The sequence below is a fragment of the Centropristis striata genome, chromosome 23, assembly GCF_030273125.1.
Source record: "Centropristis striata isolate RG_2023a ecotype Rhode Island chromosome 23, C.striata_1.0, whole genome shotgun sequence".
NCBI lineage: Eukaryota > Metazoa > Chordata > Actinopteri > Perciformes > Serranidae > Centropristis > Centropristis striata.
In genome coordinates, this window is record NC_081539.1 from 1,089,536 (window position 1) to 1,115,893 (window position 26,358).

Consider the following 26,358-nt stretch of genomic DNA (forward strand, 5'->3'; position numbering starts at 1 on the left):
ATCTGATGAGTTAATTAATTCACCTGAATCACTTCTTCTTGACTTTATTTAATGTGTCAGGTGATGCTAAGACACCTGGATGAATATGATTGGATGTTACTGGTCAGCTGGTGGCCAAAAAGCTGATGGACGAGCTGCTGATCAGTTACTGGAAATGTGACTTCAGCCTGAACAAACTCAATGCTCCAATCTCCTCTCACACCTTCAGCTCTGACTCAGCAAAGCATCACTGCACCTGGAAATACTCTGACTGGATGATAACCACCAAGAACCAACACATGGGTCATCAGTACAGACTGACTCCAACCCTCTACTGACCTCAGAGTCTCCAGTCTGTAGTTTGGACTCTGCAGAAGATCATACAGCAGCTTCACTCCTGAATCCTGCAGCTTGTTGTCTCTCAGGTCCAGCTCTCTCAGATGGGAGGGGTTGGACTTCAGAGCTGAGGCCAGAGAAGCACAGCTGATCTCTGACAAACTGCAGTCCCTCAATCTGAATAAAGAATAAATTATGTGACTTTAGAAGACAAAGTTCCTGCTTGAAATCATTCAGTGTTTAATAATGTGTTCAGAGCTGAAGAAGCTTTAGAATGAACAAGTTTGTAAAACTCCAAACAGCTGAAGTCAACAGGATGCAGGCTAAAAACTGTAAGATAGAAAAAGAGCTTTCATTGATATTAATGACAAAGTTCTAACTGTCTTTCTGCCTGTCTGTCTTTCTGTATAATATAATCTTGATATAACTCAATAAAAGATTTGTAAACATTATGGATGGGCGATATGGTCCTTAAAGAATATCACAATATTTCAGGGTATTTTTGCAATAACGATATTCTTGTAGAATGTATGTAGAAAATATGACTTTTTTAGTCTTTTTCTTATTTAGTTTAAATAAATAAAAATCATACAACAACATAAAAGTCAACCATGAATCTAAAATATCATGTAAAGTGCAAATCTCAACAGTTGCCAAATACAAAAAAATACTCTTGACTCTTCAGTGCAAAATGGAAGTATTAGCAAAATGCATCTTGTGCACTTCGAAAGCTAAACGAGAGCAAACTCACATAACATTTTTTTACAGTAAGGACATACAGTGATAGTGATAGAATCTTTATTGTTAAGTTTTTTGTGATTAGAACAACTTTAATTGTTAGCAATTGTTAGCTCGCGGCTAGTCACTGGCGTATGCTACAGTGTGTTTGGACCTTTGACCGGCCCGTACAGGTTGCTAGTATTTAGTCTGGCACACGCACACGGAGAGATAATATGGGGAAAGGACTGATACAGAAAGGTAGGCAGGTTTCGCTATCATGCTGGAATTGTTTGGAAGCGGAGAAGTGGGGAGGGTAGCTCGGTAAATTCACTGAATGTGTGCAAGTGCGTTAATGCGCTGCATGTCTCGGAGGAGGACGGAGGGGTGGGTCGGGGTTTTGACTGAGTGACGGGTGACATACACTCTGCTGAGCAACAGCAACAGCAACACACTCAAAAAAACAGTAGCTTGAAATGTGACATTAGCACAGCACATGAGACTCTGGTGGGCCATCACAATCCGAGAAATTAATGGTAAACCCTGCAGACGTCACTGCGTCAAGAAGTAGGAATGTTATTAATATCGCAATATTAATTTTTTTTTATCATATAAAAAATATACCGGTATTATTGTGAACAACGCAATATGGCACAACACTATTAAACACTAAATGTTGTTGTTATTTTGTGATAGTCAAAATACATATTCTTTATGTATTTATTGTATTTGTATACAATCTTTATCATGACATCTTTAAAAAATGAAGGGGACTGTAAGATGAAAACCAAGTGTTTCAGAGGTTCAGAGTGAATGATCCAGTAGAAGATTTTTCTTCTTGTATTCAGGTTTTAAATGTGCAGCTCAACACTGCTCTGCCACAGTCAATGGACTAAACCAGTGAAGAAGAAAACAGACTTTAGCATTCAGATCCTCAGTGTGGATCAGTATAATATCAGCCTTATGTCAACACAACTTTCACATCATATTCATCTCAGCACACGAGGAAAACATAGTGTCTAACCCCAGAGTCTCCAGTCTGCAGTTTGGACTCTGCAGAAGATCACACAGCAGCTTCACTCCTGAATCCTTCAGGTAGTTGTCTCTCAGGTCCAGCTCTCTCAGATGGGAGGGGTTGGACTTCAGAGCTGAGGCCAGAGAAGCACAGCTGATCTTTGACAGCCTGCAACGTCTCAATCTGAATAAAGAATAAATGATGCAGATAAAATAATTTATGATCCAATCAGATGTGTTCAGGTTATAAATGTGCAGCTCAAAATGATTCTGATTCATCAATGAACTCTTCTGTGACTTTGTCATTGTGTTATTGTGGATCATCATCATCTCAGCACAACATTCATACAGCTATTCATGTTGACACAGATTAATAACATGCTGCTGATCTCAGTCAAGTCACTAGAAGATCAATATCCAAGCAGACATGTTGGACTGAAAACTGCTCATGATTCTGCTGATCACATGACCTCTTGAATGTGTTTGGCAGCTCAGTAGTTTTCTGTGATTAACAGGACAGGTTCACATCTGTTCAGTCTATCTTACAGCTACATGCAATGTGGACATTAAGAGAGCTGCTGCTGACAGTAATCATTCCTGTCCACACAGTGGCCTTCATTTATCAAATGAATGTAGAAACCAGCGCAGATCTAAGCATATATTTCGTCTTACGACAGGGTTCATGTGTGATTTGTCAAAACGTATCTCTCCAATCACAGCGTAAGAATGGTTGGCTGGAAACAAATGTCATTTAAATATCATGCCCTATTATAGACTGGGTTCAGAGGCCTCGCCCCGAGAGTTTACGACACTGAAGGACGCATTACGGCAAAAAATATTTTTTTTCCTTTTCTTTTTTTTAACTCACCTTTATTAACAAAGTGCACCGTGACAAATAACAACAGGAGCAAAATAGACATTTTACAGAAATATACAGCAAAGGAGGTTTATGAATAAAAAGTATATACACAAACAAGTTCAGTAAATATTTTACATTTGGAGCACAGACTTATAGGCCCATATTATGCTATTTTGAATTGTGTAATACAATGGGCCTTCTCATACAGGCAGTTTCTGCCTCATTGACTAGAAAAGCCTTTTTAAGGGGCAGGGAGACTATGTTAATAAGGTGCTGCTCTGATTGGCTACCTGTTTTCTGGAGGAGGTGGCTACGTACTCTCTCCACTGCGCATGATCATAGTAACTAGACGGCAGCCAGCAGCCATGGCATCGCACAGCTAATCGCTTTACGTGTACTAAGAAGAATATATGTTCTCTGGCCATGGACAGGAGGAGGCAGCTGTTCAAGTGTTGCCACAATGGCTACAGCAGGATGTCAGCACAGTAGCTAAGTTTGACTGTGTCGTTCATATTATTTTGCCTCAGCTGTGTATATGCTAACGTTAGCCACGGCTATTAGCCGCTAAGAAATGTAACGTTAGCACATATTTGTAACTGTTATCCTGTAAAAGTGACATCCTGTTACCTGCCGGAGTGTCCACACTTTTTCAGTGTGTTTTTGTTTTATTTTTAGCCTGTTGAAAGCCTGATGCTGGTGTTTAGAATTTGACACTGCTTTTGCTGTCTAACTTTACTTTGATAGCTAATATTACTGTGCTCAAGCCAAAGCTAAAAAGTTGATATGCAACACGCTTTATAATGTAAACTTTAGCTTGAAACATTCAAACATGAACATTCATTAAAGTCTAAGAAAATCTGCACTGCAGAGACTACACAGGTATCAATACCCAATATCAATACCCAATTAGATAACTGGAATCACCAGTAAAGTGTTCTCATAGTTTGCAAAAATGACTTAATTATCCATTTTCATTCCTTAGGTTACAAGAAGAATAAATCAACTGCAGAACCCATCCAGATACACGGTGGGTCATCCTGGTCTTCAGCATGTTTCAACATTTACTCTTCACAGAATGCAGTGAACATTAATAGAGCTGACGAGAGGTTTAGTGCAGTATAAGTATTTGCCAAATAATATTGCCAACATGACTTTTAATTATATTGTACATGTCAATAAATATGAGTAAAACAAATGTTTGCGTTGTGTTATTGTAGAGGGTGGAAAAATAGCTTCTGTTAAAAGTGAAAGAAAAACTGACAACCCCCTTATTTTATTTTTTTCTAAAAACTACTTGATAAATTAGTTCCTCTAAGACATACATTAGTTCCTCTTACATTTTGGGGAAACCTTGCTGTTATTGACAGCAGGTGTTGCTGTTAGACCAGGCACGGTGGGGGACAGACAACTTCAGCTTGTGTTGTCATGTGGCTGGCAGAATAAAACATGGCGCCAAGTTGATCGCAAACACATAACGTGTCTCTGTCCTTACTGCTTCACAGGTATGTTAAATGTGGTTTAAACCATGAAATGAGTTAGAATAATGCTCAGGTGTTACATACATATTCTGACAGTGATAAGACTGGATTAGGCACTCAGAGAAGGTGTCGGTTTATTGGTTTGTGTGTTCCATTGTCTAGCTTAAATCTGCTATGTTTAATAGTGTGGAAATAATATGTATTAATGTTACTGAATTTATTATCATATATTGGTTAAAAGTAGTCCATTTGGGATTCATGACTTAACTGTTAAACTGTGGTAAATTTGTGGTGTTTTGGGGCCCTGTAATTGTTGATAACATAGCTACCATGTCATTTTGCCTTATGTAAACAGATTGAAACAGTTATCAAGAAAAGCCAAATATATGTTCATGTGTTATAATTGTTATTTAACTGTTTCGTTTAATTATTCTCATGCATTTGACATTGTTATTATGCAATGATATTCTCCTCGCATACAAGTATTTTTGCAGCTACAATGCTGGCACTTTCATTATTTGCTTTCACTTAGGAGGTCAGTAAATTTTTACAATTGTGTATTTAAGGCCAGTTGAATGGTTAATGACATTTTGTGACCGGCAAAATATAAAACATGCTGCCAAGTTGATCGCAAACGTGTCTCTGTCCTTACTGCTTCACAGACCCCCACTGTGCACTGTGCAGCAAACTAGCTACTGGCCCAGGTAGCCCTAGGCTTGAGGCCAGTAACTTTATCACTATAGCCCCTTTCATAGTGCTGTGTCATGCAGGGACATTGGCGGCTTTGTAACGTCTCGCCTCCACTATGAATGAGCCCGAAGTGGGATGCCGGAATCAAATGATCCCACCATTTTCCGCCTCCAGAGGTCACAAAGGAGGAACACTGGTGGGACTGTTGGAAGTGGGACCACAATGAACGGGTCATCGGGGCGAATCGGGATATTTGACGTTGCGTGTGATGTCTAACACACACCTCCAACTTGGTCCGACAGTCATCGAATCACTGTTCACTGCGGCCGCCATGGCTAACTCTGCACAGTGTCTGTGCTTATTGTAAACAAACCAGCATGCTAACTGTACACGTGGTGTCCGCCGATGATCGTTAATAAACCGCCGTCGCTAATTGTCCACAAAGTGTCCAATGCTTGTTGTAAACAAATAGAGGTCGTTTAGTAAACAGCACATACACACTGTACTGCTACAGAGCTAACTGTTAGCCTATTAGCACTGTGCTACTGTGCAGCACTGCTGCTGCTCTGACTGTCTCCTCCCACCTCTTTCCACAACGCCGGACTGCACTGTTAAAGGGCAGAATATCTCTTTGCCTTCGTGGAATCACTATGAACACTCTAAGGTGAAAAGCCGGCACAGATCATTCCGGTAATATAGCAAGACATTTGCGGGATGGCACTATGAAAGGGGCTTTTGTAGAAAAAGTACACAGTTTTATATCTTGAAGAGAACGGTTCGCCATCAGGTAGAGTGGGCAGACAGGTAGAGCCTTTGGAGAAAAAGAAAAGTAATTTACTGTCAGGGTTTCCAGCAACTCTTAGTTATATTCAGTTCATTTTGTTTTCATGCCATATCATTAACTCCCCTGTAATTTCAGATCCTGCCACTCCCACTTGCCAGGCAATCAGTTCATTCCCTTCACCTGGTTCCCTGCTCATCTTGTCACCTGCAGGCCATTCCCTCATTAGTTCCTCTGTATTTATACTGGTCCACTTCAACTTGTTCTCTGCCAGATGGTCTTGTGTTTTCACCCAAGCCTTCCAGCGTACCCTAGTCTGTTTTTTTGCCTGATCTACCTGTTCTGAACCTGTCTGTTTATTGGATTTTGGATACCTGCCTGCCCCTTGTCGGATTTGTTTGCCTATTTGGACTGATCTCTCTGTTTTTACCTTTATGCCTGAACATTTAAGTAAACTGAGTTTCCTGCTGATCTAGTGTCTCTGTGTCGTGCTTTTGGGTTCTACTCTGCCAGTACTGGTGATCTTTACAGTTACTGGCAATTACATTACAAAAACATAAAAGAAGGATTTTTGACAGCCTATTTGTTATTTATCTGCACAGCATTACAATAAATGTGGAAACCTGGAATAACCTGGAAAGCTACAAGCGGTGAGGTCTGATGGTGGGGGCTCAGCTTTACCACATCTTTCAACAATCTTCTTCAATACCTTCTCTGGCTTATATAAAATAGGCTTCACTGAAAGAACAGAATAATGTGTCATAATGTGTTTGAAAAATGAAGGTGATAAAACTCAACTGTCTAATTCATGATCTACTTTACTGAAGTTTACAACACTTACAGATAGAAAACACTCCGGTGTGGGAAACACAGAGTCATCATGGCTGTGGATGTCTTGCACATTTTCATCCAATTTAAAGAGAAAAAAAAAGTTTAAATCTAAAACCACATGTGGTGTTATCAATACTACTGACCTTGTGGGACGCTAAAACAAAGTGTCTGTGTCGCAGAATAGCTCTGCCAAATCAAGCCGGGAAATTGCTAATAAACATTTTCATACGGTCAATAGAGCTGGTGTTTTACACATATGTGAATGTCTGCAGTTATATCCTACATATTCGTAAATACGGGTATATATTATGTGAACATAAACACATGTCACCGTATGTCGCGTGGTAACCAGTTAAACACCATTAAAACACCACATCCCCTTCTCTTTCTCGCCACACAAGATTCATCAACAAAGCTTCATGTAATATTTAGAAAATAAAAAAGTGACGCTAACAAGCTGATAGCACACGTTAGCATAGTGAGACATGCTATGAAGCTAACGCTAACTTCACATTGCTTTTAATAAACTTTAAATAATATTTAGACACTTACCGAAGGTACATGTGCTGTTGCTGGGTCACATCCAGTGGGTCTGGATCATGTTTAAGGGTCAGTTTGGAGGTAGAGCCGGGCTGGACTGCCCCTGGGCATTGCAGCAGTCTGCAGTGAAGCAGCAGCAGCCCAGCCGGACACACTAAACGTTGTTATGGTCAAATAAAGACTAACCATCGTTTCTTTTTATCCTGATACTGGGAGAGCATACAGACACACATACAGTTGGTTTCTGCAGCTGACAACAGACAGTTGGATTCCCTCGCTCTAACCTTCCACATCTCTGGAGCCAGAGTTGCTAAGCGGAGTAAGCAATGACAGTGATACATACTGAGAGCAGAGGAGCTGGGAGGTGTGCTGAGATATAACTCCTTCCAACCACGGCGATAACCACTCCCAGCTCCTGTTTCTACGTCAGAATTGGAGGCAAATTGAAACGGGCTGTAGAAGGCCCCCAAGGACAAAGGGGAGGGTGCAGAAACAATGCAGAGGCTTCAGCTTTCCACATGCGCAGGTCTGGCTGCCTGAAGGATGACTAAAAAACATATATATAGGCCACAAAAAACACATTTTTCACAATAGGGGATGTAGAACCTGAAAATGTAATAAATTCCCGATAATGTAATAACGCCGATAATGTAATAAAAATGTAATAACTTCCTGATAATGTAGTAAAGTGCATTTCCCAATAATGTAATACACTTTTTTTTACCAATAATGTAATAAAGTATAACATTAATGGGAGGTTATTACATTATCAGGTTAGCCTTCATTTCGCAAGTCCTGATAATGTAATAATTCCCCAATATTGTAATAATTTAACAGCAGACCACCCATTACTTGAGTTCAAGTAGTGTTACTGTGTAGGCAACTCTAGCTCAAGAGCTCTAGGGCCACCATCAGGTCAAAGTTGAATGTTTATTAACTTTTGACCCGTTCATCCGTTTTTCTCAAAGGATGTAGCACTGGAACCCTTGGGCCAATCCGAGCTCAATGCATCCTCAATGGGGTTTTTTGGCCATATTGGATTTTCCGCCATCTTTGATTTGATCAAAAACCTTTAAAAGGCCTCTCTTATCACAAATTTTGTCTAATCTTCTCTAAACTTGGCCCAGATGATCTTCAGACCATGACACACGAATGCATTCAACATCTTCTTGAAATTCAAAGGCACTTGGCTGTGACAGCCAATCAAACTTGATGGTGAGGTCGCCAAACAGGAAGAATGCCCATTTCTCAGTAACCCTTTAGCATATCTTAACCAAACTTGGTACATATGACATCATGGTATCATCATATGACTCATGACATCATACTGGGGACACCCAAAACATCTGGTGACCTTTGACCTCTAGGGGGCCACATATTCTGTCCAATCTTCATGAAACTTGGCGTATGATCTTCAGACCAAGTTGAACAAATATGTCAAACAGCTTTTTCAAATTCAAAATCATTTGGCTCTCTGACAGCCATGACAATCTTGAGTGCAGTATCTCTAGAATGCATTGGTGCAAGTGCTTCAAATTTGGTATTCAAATTTGTTTGTAGGGACTTAAAGATTAAGAGGTCTGGCAATATCACCAGACATTGAAAAATAAGTTTGCAATCCACTTATGTGAGGATATAGGAGTCAAAACACATTTTCGATATTGCACCGCCCCCTAGATGTCAAAGGTCACCAAATTGTTTAGGTGTTCCCAGGATGATGTCATGACTCTATATAACAAGTTTGGTTAAGATATGTTAAAGGGTTGCTGAGAAATGGGCTAACTTCCTGTTTGGCGACTTAGCCATTAAGTGTGATTGGTTGTCACGGCCAAGCACCTTTAGATTTCAAGAAGCTGTTGAATCATTCGTTGTCATGGATACCTCGTTAGTGAAAAACGGATGAACGGGTCAAAAGTTAATAAACATTCAACTTTGACCTGTTGGTGGCGCTAGAGCTCTTGAGCTAGAGTTTATACACAGTATCACCACTTGAACCCAAGTAATGGGTGGTCTGCTGTTGAATTATTACAATATTGAGGAATTATTACATTATCAGGACTTGCGAAATGAAGGCTAACCTGATAATGTAATAACCTACCATTAATGTTATACTTTATTATATTATTGGTAAAAAATGTATTACATTATTGGGAAATGCACTTTATTACATTATCGGGAAGTTATTACATTATCAGGTTTTATTACATTTTCAATGGACTCAAGTGCAGATTTTTATTACATTATCGGGGTTATTACATTATCAGGAATTTATTACATTATCAAGTTCTACAGGGGACCTTAAAAGTTTCCTGAGCTTTTTGGTTGCAACCAGAAGGTAAACAATGTTTTAAGGTAAGTTTTATTTCCAAGAGGAATTTCTCAGAGGGAAAAAGTGAAACTCTGACGTCCAACAGCTGCAACAACAAACTGGTTTTGTTTGGCAGCATAAAAAGTGAAAAGGAAGGAAATCAGTGGTGCTGTCAGCAGAGTAGCAGTAGATCATTCAACTCCTGGTGAGGTCGGAATATTTAATTTATACATCCTGATATATAAAGCCTTATAGCCTATATCATATCCAAATATTGTTGATATTATGATGATGATGATATATATTTAACTTCTTTACATTTAGTCAGAATCCTGTCCCAGTCAGAGGAGCGTGTGGCAGCGGTGATGGAAATATTCGGGCAGAACCGCTGGTGGAGGAGACGCTGAAGACAACAACATTTAATAGCCTTGGCTAGTATTCTGTTTAAAGAATTTCACTGTATTTATGTATTTGTTTTTAATGAGGTTTCAGTAATGAATAATATAGCCTTAACATACTTTGGTTTGTCACCATTAAAAACAAAACACGGCAGAGTTTGATCAGCTCCAGGCATCAATAGTCTAAGATCAATTCTCAGACTTCTGAGATTCTGAGATTCTGAGATCTGATCCTCCGCTCACGTCCAAACTAATAAATGTCGAGCCTTGTGTAGAAATGATCGTAAGCCCATTTTACGCTCACTTTCTGTCGTAAACTTGTTTGATAAAGAGGGCCAGTGTGAAGTGGTCCCTTCAGAACACAACTACACTCAGACTAATGTGAAGCTTCAGCAGTGTGAGTGAATGAGTGAGATCCGTTTCAGATCAACTTCAGACAGTTTTACACAGAAGTAGAGTGTTTCAGTGGAGTCAGGTCAAGGATTATTTGAAAAAACCTTAAAAATGTTTCATTTTCATTTAGAAATTATAAATGTGATGGAGTCGTTCACAACCTGATGTGACTTTATGTTTGTTGAAGAGTTCTGCAGCTTTTGATGTCATCCAGCTTCTAAACCTTTACTGAGCTTTATGATCCAAAGTTCTCAGAGAGAAGAGAGTAAACAACCCTCTGTTGTAGAAAGATAAATGAAGCTTGTTCCTCACAATCAAATCATCAGATCTTCAAAAACCTCATTCAGATCCCTCACTTCACTTCTCTGCTTTCTCTTCAGAAATATTAAAACTTTAAATGTCTTCAAATTAATGCTCAGTAAAATCAAGAAAATATATGGACCAAAACATGTAAACATCAGTCAAAGATTTGAACTGAGAATAAACCAAAAGAGGACATAATCTACAGTTTGTGAACTGACCTCAGAGTCTCCAGTCTGCAGTTTGGACTCTCCAGTCCAGCACAAAGCCGCTTCACTCCTGAATCCTCCAGGTAGTTGTTGATGCTCAGGTCCAGCTCTGTCAAATGGGAGGGGTTGGACTTCAGAGCTGAGGCTATGACTTCACAGTGAGTCTCTGAGAGCCCACAGTCAGAAAGTCTGTCATGACAGAGAAATGACAAAATGTTATTGTGGAAGAGGACACTTTCTATGTTCTTCATGCAGGTGATGATAAAACCCTTTGACCTGTTTGGATGAACATTGGCTCTTCAAAGGTTCTGCTACTCTGATCTCAGTGTGTTTGAGATGAAACTAGAAGTCTGATCTCTCTGTCAGCTGGTCTGATCTCATGTCTGTCTCCACAGTTTACTCCACTCAACTCAACTTTATTTGTAAAGCACTTTAAAACAACCACAGCCGCAACAAAGTGCTGTACATAAACAAACAGAACAAGAGACAATAAAATAAATAAAACAGGAATAAACACTAAAATAAATAGATTCATTGCTTTTTAAAAAACAATTTAAAAAACAATAAATAAAAGCAAACCATAAAACACTAAAACAAGAGCAGAGTCTCATGCGTGGTTAAAAGCCAAGGAATAAAAATAGGTTTTAAGATGAGTTTTAAAAATGGACAGTGAGGAGGCTTGTCTGATGTGCAAAGGTAGCTCATTCCATAGTTTGGGGGCTGCAACAGAGAAAGATCTGTCCCCTCTGAGCTTCCGTTTAGACCTCGGTACCTCCAGGAGCAGCAGATCAGCTGACCTGAGGCACCGAGCAGGAGCGTAGGGGTGGAGGAGCTCAGAGAGGTAAAGTGGGCGAGACCATTTAAAGATTTAACAACAAATAAAAGAATCTTAAAATGGACTCTAAAATGCACAGGCAGCCAGTGGAGGGAGGCCAGGATGGGAGTTATGTGCTCCCTCTTACGAACTCCAGTTAAGAGGCGAGCAGCCGCGTTCTGCACTAACTGGAGCCGTGCGAGGGAGGACTGGCTGACTCCAAAGCACAAAGAGTTACAGTAATCCAGCCGAGATGTAACGAAGGCATGGCTTACTGTTTCAAAATGCTTGTGCGTGAGGAAAGGCTTCACCTCAGCCAGCTGCCTGATGTGGAAAAAGCTGGACCTCACAACAGCACTAATCTGACGATCTAATTTAAAATCACTGTCCATCTTAAAACCTAAATTTGAAACAGTCGGTCTTAAAAAATCTGCCAGAGGGCCCAAGTCAACAGGAGGGGTCACACAAGAGCCACTAGGGCCAAACACCATCACTTCTGTTTTCTTCTCTTCTCATTAAAATTTAAAAAGTTCAAGGCCATCCAGGCCTTGATGTCTCTGAGACAAGACAGGAGCGGTGTGAGAGAGAAGACATCTTTTTTCTTCAGCGGCACGTATATCTGACTGTCGTCAGCGTAGCAGTGAAAAGGGATGCCGTGCTTTCTCAAAATGGAGCCCAAAGGCAGTAAATACAAAGAAAAAAGCAGGGGCCCTAAGATCGACCCATGTGGAACCCCATACAGCAGTGGAGCGGGGCTGGACTCCGAGGTACCAAGGCTTACACTTAAACTTCTGTCAGTCAGATAGGACTTGAACCACTCCAACGCAGTACCACAGATGCCAACTAGGTGGCGTAACCAAGCCACTAGGGTGCTATGGTCCACGTATTCACTAGAAAACCATGTTTAGATCTCTTTGTTAGCTTCCAGCTTCTGTCAGCTTCATTTACAGCATCAGACCTGTACAGCAGTAAATATTCATATCTGTCAATATTTTGGGACTAAAATGTATGTAGCAACACAGTGAACAAAGTTATAGTTGAATTGTTGTGTCATGTGTGTATGAGATGTCTTAAAAAGTCTGAACTGGACCATTGTGCTCTAATAAACTCATCAGAACTCTGTTATTGATGGAAGCTGTTCATTTCCTGCTGCTTCTCTTCTCTACACCAACCACAGACAGAAAACAACACTTTCTGTCTGTCACAATCTGTCTGCTAATGTGGCTAATGCTAATGTTAAACTTTACACAGAATGGATTATTATTCTCTACTTATGCTACCAAATCACTGTTATAGCATTCAGCCTCATCACATCACTGTCACAGTGGCTGCTTCAGTTCATCTGCACTTTAATAAGAAGAATATTAATAAGAACTAGAAAATTTCCTCTGGGGAAATTCTGAAAGGGCCACGGGGGCTACTGCCGGTGTGTGTGCACTATGATGAGATTCTTCAGAGATTTCAAACAATTAATACTAGTAATGTTATGATACTATATAATATACAAGGAGCACACCTACAACAAGCATTCCTTTTCAAGTATTTATTTATACAGCAACTGTGTGTGTGTTGTAACAGTCAGTATAGATGTGTACTGTAGTACAGTATAGCGCCACAAGGGGGCGACACCTCTTCCCTGTTTAGGTGGTTATACAGAGCCACCTTGGTCATTTACCATGCCTCTTGCTCTGTGGACTTCCCTCCGAAGAGAACTCTCAAAATATGGTAACGAGTTGGTGTTGGTTGAGCTGTATACCCACTGTATTTCTTGTATGGTTAGTGCACGTAGCGTAGCGCCGTGGAGACCTGGCTTTGTATGGTCTATGTTTACACTATGTATAATAAAGCCGCCGTGTGGAAATCCCCACTTCTGTGTCTGTCGTCTCCAAGCTAACCTGCTATCCGGAGCTTCTGCTAAGGCTAACTGCTAGCCTCTCCGCCTACACCAGCTCACGTTACAGTGTGTGTGTGTGTGTGAAAAATGTATCTGGAGGAGTGTGTGTATGTAAATAAAATCACAAAGTTACCTGTGTGTGTATGTGTGTGTGTGTGTGTGTGTGTGTGTGTGAAGCATCTGTATCTGGAGGAGTGTGTGTGCGTGCGTGCGTGCGTGCGTGTATCTGTAACTGTAATCATTTCAAAGGATCAAAGGCAATCAGAGCAGAGCAATCAACAGAATTAACTGCCACCTGTCGAATGTTCCGGAACAGTGACTGCAGCCAGAAGTGGACAAACTGGAATTTCTGGCCTCGAACAGAAAGCATTTTTTGGCAAAACCATAATACCTATCATTGATCCGACTTCACTTTGAGCGTCCTGAGTTCTTCCTGAACGTCTACATATGTTTTTTGTAAAGAAAAATGAACAAATAGCTTTGTAAGAGTGACAGCTTTACCAGAGGATTGTGAGGGAGAAGACTAATTTTCCTACGTTTCTATGTATAAATTATTTCTGTAGCGGAATTTGCGGCCTGGAGCGCAGTTTTCAAATTTATTTTTTGACAGTTTTTTCTCTCCCTCTACACTCTGGTGATGATGTCACACACTTTGACACGAACATTCCATGCAATACACACCCATTATAATCTCAGAATTTCTCTAAAAATGATCATGGTCATTGAACAGGGATTGATAAAAAACTATATGACCTATCGAAACGTGGATTAATACACCGATACACAAGACTTGTGTCTACTGTTTAAAGTTTAAATGGAGTCTCTAGGTGAAATTATGCCGGAGAAGTAGACGTTTAAAAATCTCCAATTATTGTTCCTTCTCGCTCATTTTTTTTCAGCTGTCCCATTCACTTCAATGCAAAATTTTTGTTACAACTTACATTGTGAAAAATTTGTATTACGTGGAGAAAAGTAATAGCACTATTAATCTATACTAGTGGGGCGGATTAGCTGAACAATCGTTCACTTTGTGATAAAAGCATGAAATTTGGTAGATGTGTTGGTGAATATGTTTCAAACAAATCTGGATATTGGGCCACCTCAAAAGCGCCCCCTAGTGGCCGTGGCAGGCATTTGTTATACAAATAAATCAATGATGAATAAAAACTGCCCTTTTAATAATACCAACTGGTGATGAATTGTATATTGTTGGAAAGCCTGATTAGTCACCTTTACAACGAGGTACAGCTTGTAAGGATCATGCATTCATGGAATGAGCAACGGGGCTAAACGTGTGGGTAGCACCCCCCAAAAATGTGCATCCCCTGTGGGGCGGATTAGCTTAATAAATCACAAGAATTGTTTATTTTGTGATAGAAGCACACAATTTGGTGGATGTGTTGGTGGATATGTTTCAAACAAATCTGTATATTAGGCCATCGCAAATTCGCCCCCTAGTGGCCATAGCAGTCATTTTCTTCGTTAAAATTACTAAAAATATTGGCGGTCCGTAGCGTAGTGGGTTACACGGGCGCCCCATGTATAGAGGCTACAGTCCTCGCTGCGGTGGAGCCGGGTTCGAATCCGGCCTGAGCTCCCTTTACCGCATGTCCTCCCCTCTGTCACCCCCTTTCTATCTGTCTCTCTCTTTCAATAAAGCATGTAAAATGCCAAAAAAATTATCTTTAAAATTACTAAAAATATTTAAATTATTTCTTAAAATATTTAAAAAACTTAAACTAAATATACAAACGTAAATTAAAAAATGTAAATACACATATTAAATTAACAAAAATCCAGTTAGACACTCTTTCAGTTATTTTTCCTGCCCCACCACAATCGGGCTAGCCATCGAGCTAGCTAGCAAATGAGCTAGCTAGCATTTGCTTCCTGGGACAAGCAGTGGACTGTCCATCAAGGTATGTCTAAATATTTTATTTCACCTGTTATAATTATGAATAAAATATGCTATGAACATCATAAAGGCTAAAGAGAAAAACAATCATCATGGGCCTTGGCGGAAAAGTAAACTAGCAAGATAGCAAAAATAGGTACTTAAGCTAGCTAGTTAGCTTGGAACATGTATCAGTGGCTGTTGGGTGTGAAAGCTTAATAAGACACTGTTAAATTATGTCCTGTGGAATGTGGACATCCCTCTCTGCACACACACACACACACACACACAGGCACACACACACTATATGTCATATGTCTCCTTTGCCCATGTGGTTCTTTTTTTCTTTTTTTAAATATATTTTATAACTCCATCACAGTTAGTCAGGCGGCTTAGGACCAGATTTGAGAAGAAAGGGGAGACGCCGGACAAAAGCACCAAAATGTTTCCACATGCTCTCTATCACCAAAGGTTTCAACTTTTGGTAGGAGCCACTTCATCAAGATTGCTGATCGGAGATGGCAGCCATATAAAGTCTATGAGAACCAATATATCTTCCAAGCCACTTAGAAGGTCAATCTTGGTGTCAAAATCTACATTTTCTGGGTCAAAGAATCATTTAAAGCTATTGAGAATATCACTAGATGACTCACTGTAAATAATTTGTTGATCAAGATCTGACATGAGATGAAAGCATACCCTTGATTTTTTTGAGCAGTGTACATGGCAGCTAATCCGTACTCTCCCATGAACATTGATTCCAAACATTTTCAACTCAGGATTCCCTGCTGCAGCACTTGAAGCGAGTTGCCCAGTCTGAGTGAAAATGAACATATCTATTTGATCAAATAATCATCTAGTGATATTCTCAATAGCTTTAAATGATTCTTTGACCCAGAAAATGTATATTTTGACACCAAGATTGACCTTCTAAGTGGATTGGAAGATATAGCATTTCTCATAGACTTTATATGGCTGCCATCACCGCAATCTTGATGAAGTGGCTCCTACTTAAAATTTAAACCTATAATGATAGAGAGTATGTGGAAAAAATGTGGTGCTCTTGTCCGGCGTGTCCCCTTTATTTGGCTAAGCCGCCTGACTAAGTCACACACCTCAGTACAAGGATTTTGCCAGAAAGAGTAACCTGCTACAAGTAACCCTAGTAGAATTTTTAAAATGTATGATTTTTTTCTCTGTCTAAATGTGTTTTGTTTTTATTGTTGCAGGTCATACAATATTGAAAATTATTTTTTCTTTTTAAGGAGCAACAGAAGAATACAAGCCAAAGAGGAGGCCGTAGCCTGTGAATGGGAATATCAAGACCTAATAAAATGTTATACAAAGTTAATGTTCTTTTCTATGAGACTGTAATAAAGCTTTTGTCACTTTAACATGTCTCTAAATTATATTTGTGGTGCTGAAAACATGAAACAGCAGCTGTAGGGTAGGCAAAGCATTCCTCGCCAGTAACCACCGGCGGCCATTTTTAAAAATGGCCGCTTTTAAATGGCCATTTTTTAAAATGGCCGCCACAGCCATCAGAATTTTTTTTGCAATGGCCCAATATCCAGATTCATTAAACATGTATTCAGCAATGAGTGTACCAAATTTGATGCTTTTATCACAAAATGAACGATTGTTCAGCTAATCCGCCCCACTACACAGGGGATGCACATTTTTGGGGGGTGCTCCCCACACGTTTAGCCCCGTTGCTCATTCCATGAATGCACGATCCTTACAAGCTGTACCTCGTTGTAAAGGTGACTAATCAGGCTTTCCAACAATATACAATTCATCACCAGTTGGTATTATTAAAAGGGCAGTTTTTATTCATCATTGATTTATTTTTATAACAAATGCCTGCCACGGCCACTAGGGGGCGCTTTTGAGGTGGCCCAATATCCAGATTTGTTTGAAACATATTCACCAACACATCTACCAAATTTCATGCTTTTATCACAAAGTGAACGATTGTTGTAAAATATTGAGCTAATCCGCCCCACTATACTGATTTATAATGATAATCACATCTGGACTTACTGAGCCTTTCTGCAGTTCCTCACAGCTGGAATCAGTCTCAGTCGTCCCTCGTATGATGTGTTGTAGTTCCTCAGGTCGAACTCATCCAGAACCTCCTCTGACATCTGCAGCATGTAGGCCAGAGCTGAGCAGTGGATCTCAGAGAGTTCCTTCTTTGATCTGTTCTCTGACTTCAGGAACTCTTGGATCTCCTGATGGACTGAGAGGTCGTTCATCTCCGTCAGACAGTGGAAGATGTTGATGCTTCTGTCAGGAGAGATCTCCTCAGTGTTCATCTCCTTCAGGTTGTTGATGGCTCTCTGGATGACTTCTGGACTGTTGTCTGTCTGACCCAGCAGGCCTCCTAACAGTCTCTGGTTGGACTCCAGAGAGAGGCCATGAAGGAAGCGGACAAACAGGTCCAGGTGGCCATTTTCACTTTCAAGGGATTTCTCCATGGCTCTCCTCAGGAATTCATCCAGAGATGGGTAATCATCATCATCATCTTTTTCGTCTTCTTCTTCTCCTTCATCTTCTTCTTCGTCTTCTTCTTCTCCTTCATCTTCTTTTTCGTCTTCTTCTTCGTCTTCTTCTTCTCCTTCATCTTCTTCTTTGTCTTCTTCTTCATCTTCTTCTTCTCCTTCATCTTCTTTTTCGTCTTCTTCTTCGTCTTCTTCTTCTCCTTCATCTTCTTCTTTGTCTTCTTCTTCTCCTTCATCTTCTTCTTCGTCTTCTTCTCCTTCTTCTTCTCCTTCTTCTTCTCCTTCGTCTTCTTCTCCATCTTCTTCTCCTTCTTCGTCTTCTTCTGCTTCATCACTCACGAAGTCATGCGAGGGCAGGTAACTCTTTTTTTTGTCCCAGTCTTTCCCCAGAAAGGCCTTCAGTACCTCTGTGTTCCTGGTGGTGTAACAGTGGAACATGTAGACTGCAGCCAGAAACTCCTGAATGCTCAGATGAACGAAGCAGTAGACTGTTTTCTGGAAGATCACACTCTCTCTTCTGAAGATCTCTGTACAAACTCCTGAGTACACCGAGGCCTCTGTGACATGGAGACCACAGCGCTCCAGGTCTTCTTGGTAGAACATGATGTTTCCTTCCTGCAGCTGTTCAAATGCCAGCCTCCCCAGCTTCAGAAGAACTTCTCTGTCAGCCTCCATCAGCTCCTGTGGACTCGTCTCATGTCCCTCATCATACTTCTGCTTCTTCTTCTTGGTCTGAACCAGCAGGAAGTGTGAGTACAGGTCAGTCAGGGTCTTGGGCAGCTCTCCTCTCTGCTCTGTAGTCAACATGTGGTCCAGAACTGTAGCAGTGATCCAGCAGAAGACTGGGATCAGACACATGATGTGGAGGCTCCTGGATGTCTGGATGTGTGAGATGATTGTGCTGGAGCGCTCTTCATCACTGACCCTCCTCCTGAAGTACTCCTCCTTCTGGGCGTCAGTGAAGCCTCGTACTTCTGTCACCCTGTCGACACACTCAGGAGGGATCTGATTGGCCGCCGCGGGTCGGGAAGTTATCCAGACGAGAGCCGAGGGAAGCAGATTCCCCTCGATGAGGTTTGTCAGCAGCACGTTGACCGATGACTTCTGTGTGACATCAGACACAACCTCCTTGTTGGTGAAATCCAGAGAAAGTCTGCTTTCATCCAGGCCGTCAAAGATGAACAGAAGTTTAGAGACGGCGAGCTTCTCTGCTGGGACCTTCTGTAATGTTGGATGGAAAACATGGAGCAGCTCCAGAAGACTGTACTGCTCATCTCTGATCAAGTTCAGCTCCCTGAACGAAAGCAGAATCACCACACTGCCATCTTGGTTCTCCAAACCCTCTGCCCAGTCCAGACTGAACTTCTGCACCAAGAAGGTTTTTCCAACGCCAGCGACGCCGTTCGTCAGAACCACTCTGATGGGTCCCTGTTGGTCAGGTAAGGCTTTAAAGATGTCCTGGCACCTGATTGGAGCGTCGTGGACGGTCTTCTTCTTGGAAGCTGTCTCCAGCTGCCTCACCTCATGTTGGGTATTAACCTCTTCACTCTGTCCCTCTGTGATGTAGAGCTCAGTGTAGATCCTCTTGAGGAGGGTTCCACTTCCTGTTGCATCACTTCCTTCAGTCACACGTTCACATCTCCTCCTCAGACTGATCTTATGTTCATCTAAAACCTCCTGCAGACCAACGTCCCCTGTAAGACAATAAAGAAGCTCTAATTATAAATTGTGTCTTCAGTCCCAAACAAAGATTTTAGAATAAAAAGAGAAGGAGATTTTTAAAATGTAACAAATGCTGCAACACAAGAAGAATCCTGTTTTCAGACATGAAGACATCAGCAGACAGAGGGACAGTCTTACTGGTTCTGGGTCTTTTTCCACACTGGGGACAGGAGGAGTCTCCTGGTGGAGCAGACTGGTCCCAGTATGAGCTGATGCACCGTCTGCAGAACCAGTGTCCACAGCTGGTAGAGACGGGATCCTTCAGGACGTCCTGACAGGAAGCACAGCAGGACGGCTGCTCCTCCTCACAAACAAGCCTCCTCTTCTTCTCCTCCTCCTCTCTGTGGACACAAAGACATTTAGTTTGAAAAGAAAACTTTCATGATTATGTAGCAAAATATTTCACCAACACAGCAGAAAGCTGCCACATCTCCTGAGTGTTTGGAGGTGAAAGGTCGCAGTCACAGACACCACCTGCTGTTCTGGTTGCTGTCAGTCAGCGTGCTCTCATGGACGCTTCCATCATTTATGATGGAAACAAGATCATGATGCAAAACATTCATGTCTCTATGAAGGACAGCGAGAGACGAGTGACCCAGAGTATTAAGAGCCTTCAGACCTGCTGCTCCACATCTGTAGTTACAGCAGGATGAAGACAGACTAACTGCTGCACTGTCAACAAACAGTTATTGCTCTCTGGCTGTCACAGGGTAATACTGTTTTGTTGTTGTTTATTGATGTTTTTTAAAAAAAAATGTCATGCTTTTCAGCACAAGACAATGATTTAGAGTTAAAGCCAGAGGTTTTTATTTCATATTTCTACCTGCTACAGAGGCTGAGAAATGTGATCATTTTTCATTTTCTATGATGTTGATTATAGATTTCTTTTTTAAATCTTCATGAATTTTAGGAGAAAGGCAATTCTCTACATTAAAGTGAAGGGTTTAAGCTTTTAAATGTTTTTCATTTCATGTCTCTATCTGCATCAGAGGCTGATAAATAAATAATGAGGAAACGTTGACATTCTGTGCAGTTCTTCAGGTTTTGGGAGGTTGTTTTGAATCAGTGCTGAGTTTTTAGAGGGACTTTTTCTAGGAGGACTCAGGTCTTAATGGGTTAAAGACACACAGCTGATTCTAGCAGTTAAACTGGTTGGTGACATGTGCTGCTGGAGGAGTGCAGAGGAAGCAGCTTCTGCTCTTCATTCATTGTAAAAGAAGTAGTTTGAGTAGAATAAGTGGATTTAAAGTGGATAAAAGCTGGTGAAGCTGAAGCCTCCTCATATCCAGTAGAAAGAGTCTCTTACTTTGTGTCTGAGGGTCCAGGTCCATCACTGAAGTCTGGAGGAGGATCTTTGGAGCGCTCAGTCTTCACAGACTCAGAGCCGAATACTCCAGACTCTGCTCCGTCCTTCTCCTCCTCCACATCACTCATCTTCTCAAGTCTGACAGGAGAAACACACCTGTCAGTCCTCCACTTCTTATTCATTCACATTTCCTTCATGTGTTTCACAGAGACAGACTGGGCTCAGAAAACCAGAGCAGAGTGCTGCTATAAACCAGTCAGAGCCGACCACAGCAGAGTCTGCTTTCATCACTTTTAAACACTAAACTCAATTCATCTGAAGACAAAAGTGCGGAGCGCCACACGCTGTTAAAGAGAGAAGACAGAGAATAAAATCATCAAGCAGAACTTTTTCAGCGTGTTGTAACCCTGCAGTGAGCTCAGACTCTGACAGTAGAGATAATTCTACTGAAGTCACTTCCTCTCCCCGCCCCACAGCCTCAGATCCACTGACCAACTTCCTCACCCCTCTCACCCATAACAACCAGCAGACTGGGACCATTATCCCCCGTTCTCTTTCCTCGTTGTTGTTGTTGTTGTTGTTGTTGTTGTGTTTTCTGTTGCTGCTTCCACTGTCCTTAGTCGTTTATAGTTTTAACAAATTGTTAAAGAGAGTGTTGATGTTGTTTCCTTTACTGTCCTGAGTCGTTGTAGCAGATTTCTTTAGTTTTTATTATGTAAAGTGTCTTTGAGCACCATTTAAAGCGCCATACGAATGTATTACTATTATTAATATTTTCATTGCTGGGATTAATGGGCTTTTTTGTATCAAAAGATTATTAATATTATTTATATTTTATATTATTTTTTTGTATCTTTATTCTATTCCATTTTATTATTCTATTTTTTATAACCTTTTCTGTGTAACTGTGTACTTGTGCTGCTGCAACACCTGAGCTTCCCCCACAGAGTCAATAAAGGAATATCTGATCTGATCTTATCTGACTGATCCTTGCTGACATTCACTGCTCCAAGGTCAAAGGTCAGGGCTGTCAGGTATTATGCAACAGTTACAACCAGCGCTGGAAGAAGTATTCACATCCTGTACTGCAGTAAAAGTATTAATACCTTACAATAAAAGTCCTGCATTCTAAAAGTATCAGAATTGAATGAATTCATGTCAGCAGCATTCTGCTGTTTAATTATGAAAATATGTATTCACTTTTAATACATTAAATGTGTTTTTCATGTTAAATTTTGACCTGAAAAGTAACTGAAGGGTCAATCACTCTGATTACCTTCACTGTCACACACACACACACATACACACACACACACACACACACACACACACACACAGCCACACACACACACACACAGTCATTTCCTGAACAAGTCGTCGTCGTGTTGAGACATGAAAAACAAGTGATGTTTCAAATATTACAGAAACTATGAATGATATTTGGAGTGAATTCATCAACGTGTTTTCTTTCTGGAATAGTTTCATCAGTTTGCTGTGAGTTCTGTCTGTCCTCCACTGTGAGCTCACTGAGGCAGCTTCCTGTTTGTTTAACTGCCAGTAAAGTTCAGTCAAAGTCTCACACACACAGTTTACAGTGTGACAGTCAAATAATAACAATATTAATAATAATAATGTTGATGAACACTCACCTGATCTCTTCTTTCTGCTCTCTGAACCGACGACTGAACACTTCCTCATTTAATCATTTCCTCATGATCCTCCCTCTGACCCAGATCTGACATGTACAAACAGGTACAAGCAGGGTGTGGCCACACACACACACACACACACACACACACGTATTTATAATAGAGCAGATATGTAACCAGACATGATCAGTCTAACAAATACTGAGCTTTCTATGAGAATGGGAGGAACAAGAGAAAAGAAAGCCTCTGCTGAATTTTGGTGCACAAAGCTGAACTCCAATCAAAGGAAAAGAAAAAACAGATTTTAAGCCAAAAACATCAAATTGGTACAAAATTAAAAATACACACATGTATTTACCTTCTGCAGATTACAATCCTCAAACAGGTGGATTTATTCCATAGGACTCAAAAATAAGATGGATAGGTCCTTCAAAACACTTCAACTTCTACAAACTGCTTGACCTTTTGGTCTGTTATGTACGATCCTGATTCCAAACAAGTTGAGATGTTGTTTCAAACATTTGCTGATTCTTTTAGACATAAACTGAAGGAGAGAACTCTACAAAGACGACATATTTAACCTGTTAAAGCCCAGCTGCCTGCCAGTGGGTCAGAGTAGAACTACTTTGAGTTTGAACTAAAAAGAAAATTCCTTCTATGTGAAAAGCTTCTTGGCAATAAAAAAGATTTTGTTGTGTTGTGTTTTAGCCTCATGCTAAACAAGCAGAGCTGCAGAAACCTTTCTTACCTTCTCCTCACATTGGCCTCCTGTCTTGTGTTTGACAGAAAGCCTGAGGATGCAGCCACTGCCATCTTGTTCTGGTGACGTCTTTGGAGAGTCAGTGCAGTAGAGATCGAGCGGTGGAGTTCTGCCAACACACCCACCTGACCAACTAGTAGTAGTAGAGTAGTTAGCTGACAACCAGGGGAGCTAACACATAAACATGGTTATCTGGGAAGAGTAGCTAGATGACAGATAAAATAACACCTTCCCTAAATATAGTTATACTAGTAACAATATTTAGCTGACAGACAAACTCACCAGCTAGCTAAACCAAGTTATGTTATTACTATTTTATCATCTCTGTGGCTACAGACAGTAATATAGGAATATTGTTGACACTTTACCATCAGACAACCCTTAACGACGCAACAGTGAAGCCGTTATATTCATATATGCTCTTTTCAAAGCCGTCAGGATATGCAGGTCACCCACTGACCTGATCAGATTAATTAATTTGCTAGTTTCGATATTTAAGACAACAGCTTGAGAGCTAATGGCCTGATTCACCAAAATAAAACACACAGACAATGTTAGTTTGTACCATAGACTGTATATAAATAATGGACGTAGTGACCGTGACGTCTCGTTGGTTTGTGGCCCGTTTGATGCATCGAGTTCAGCGTAGAAGTCGTTGCCATCTTGTTTCCGGTACGGGGATCAGACCATATCTGGACTGTGGAGGAGGAGAGGGATCTGATCACTGACTACAGCCTCTCTACACCTCAACCTGACTGACTCATGTTAGCATTAGCTGGAGCATTAACTGGGATGTTTATTTTGGCTAGCAAAACACAAAAACAAAATGTACGTTTCTTACCTCAGAAAACTGAGCAGCGACTCCTTGGAGTGTCTGTTAGTCCAACCAAACACTGAACAACACATTTAATGAACAAAACGTTCAGATAAACTGTCATTAAATGAAAATACAGTGAAAGGGTCAAAGTCATGAGACCAAACCGGTAAACGTCCTTTTTTCTTTGTATATAACATTATATATAACTTTATTGACACGTTGCCGTGGATACGCGTTGCCTCACTGCTCAGACCCGGAGGTTGCCGCCTGGTTTGTACTCACAGTGTGTTGGCTGTTACCTGAAGCATGGAGGCAGATGGAGGACACGGAGGAGGATGAATGGTGGGGAAAGGCTGTGAGCAGATTTCAGACTGAACACATCTAGATTATTATATTACATTATATTATATTATATTATATTGTACTCCTCACAGGCTTCAAGGGGAGTTTCATGGTCCTCTCTCTGATGAGCACAAACGTCTCCTCTGTGACTTTAATCAGACAAAACATCAATATATTTATTCATACAGATGTAGTTTTAGCTTTAGGTTTAAGCTAAAAACACAAAACACTTCAAATACACAGTAACATGAACTGACACCACACTGAGAGCTAAGCATAGCATGCTAATGTGCCAATCGCGATTAGCTTGCTAACACGTTAATCGCGATTAGCATCACAATCTTTACAAATTACATCAAATTTGAACAGTATTGAATACACACACACATGTATTTACCTTCTGCAGATTACTATAAGTCCTCAGCCGTATGGTTTTATTCCGTTGACTGAAATTATAGAAATATTCGCTAATTCTCTGTCAACATCAACTGACTTCACATAGCTAATGCTAGCTAACGTTAGCTGCCTCTGCTTGAGGCCTGACGAGCCTGAAGCTCCGACAGCTGCTGTTATTTCTACAACTCGGCTAAAACTTTTAAAGAAAGTATTGTTATAATTCCTGGGCGACTTGCAGAACTGAACTGACCCCAACATCCCAACAAGGAAAGTTCCTGCTAGCGCAGTAGCTCAGACCAGTTCAGACTGGATCAGACCGGTTCTGTCAGGAAGCGCGGCGGTGCTGTCACGGACCGTTTGATTTATCAATGTCCTAAATAAACTGACATTTAGTGTGAAAATAGAGATATGTTAGAACCGGTGTGTGTGTGTGTGTCTGTGTGTTTTATTATTTTTGTGAGTTAAGTTACCAAGTTTTGTGTCACATCAAAATACATAGAACGTTTTGTTTTAAATGTGTTATTGTAAGTGAATTAATTTGATGGCTGTCGTTAAAATCAGCAGTGTCTGCAGCAATAAAACTAATCAGACTCCTGTTAAAAGGAAGTGTTCAGGTCACAACTTTGACAATAAAACAAATCAGACAAACATTTTCTGAGACTGAATCAGAATCAGTTTATTGAAGTTTAAGTCGGTTTGTAACACACAAAGAATGTGTCTTGTTGATTTGGAACATAACAATAAACTCAGTTAAAAAAACAGGAATATAAAATCGAAACATGAAAAACGTGTAAAACAACCAGTTGTTGGAGTGGAACAGCTGGACAGTTTTTGCAGGAATGTGCGACCCTGGTTTGAAACCCTGATTCGCCTCACTGGCTGAAATTATTTCACCAGATTGACACCTGAGAGAAGAGTTTCCAGCTCAGAAAGAAACCGAGTGAAACTCTCTTTTGGCACTAAAGTTCCCAGCTGACGAGACTTTAATTAAAGGGGAAAGGTTTTCAGGTTCTGCCTTCTCAAGTCCACATCTGAAGACTGAACGTGTTGCAGCAGCTGCGTCCCTCAGCCCTGGTATATATGTTCTAACATGATGCTAATGTTAGGGGATAATTATTACCAAATATGGCTCCTAAACCTACAAGTACTTGGATTAGTCTTTGAATATGCATCAACCAAGAAGCTCCTTTCTGTCTGCACAGATAGAAAGAGACCAATGCAGCAGATGGACCGACTCTCTGATTATGTTACATTATTTACATCACATTCACTTTCTGATCCTTTGACTTAAATTTACTTTCTCCTGAAGATTTTTATCACCACAAGAAAACAACATTGCCCAGAGCCAGTATTCCTGAGAAGCTGTAAGAATCTAAAATGTGCATATCAGGCGTCCAATCGTCACTCAGAAATCTCTCCACTGCTGC

At 40.7% G+C, this 26,358-nt stretch overlaps 1 protein-coding gene across 1 annotated transcript; it reads right to left on the reverse strand.

The window, feature by feature from the left end:
- Positions 1-1,871: 1,871 nt before the first annotated feature.
- LOC131961992 (NLR family CARD domain-containing protein 3-like) lies at positions 1,872-22,669 on the reverse strand. Its single transcript, XM_059326934.1, has 6 exons — positions 22,617-22,669; positions 20,968-21,105; positions 19,800-20,002; positions 17,479-19,633; positions 10,846-11,022; positions 1,872-2,230 (listed from the first exon to the last, which is right to left on the reverse strand). The coding sequence occupies exons 2-6, from the start codon at positions 21,093-21,095 to the stop codon at positions 2,011-2,013; spliced, it is 2,883 nt and encodes a 960-aa protein (XP_059182917.1). The 5' UTR covers positions 21,096-21,105; positions 22,617-22,669; the 3' UTR covers positions 1,872-2,010.
- Positions 22,670-26,358: the final 3,689 nt, after the last annotated feature.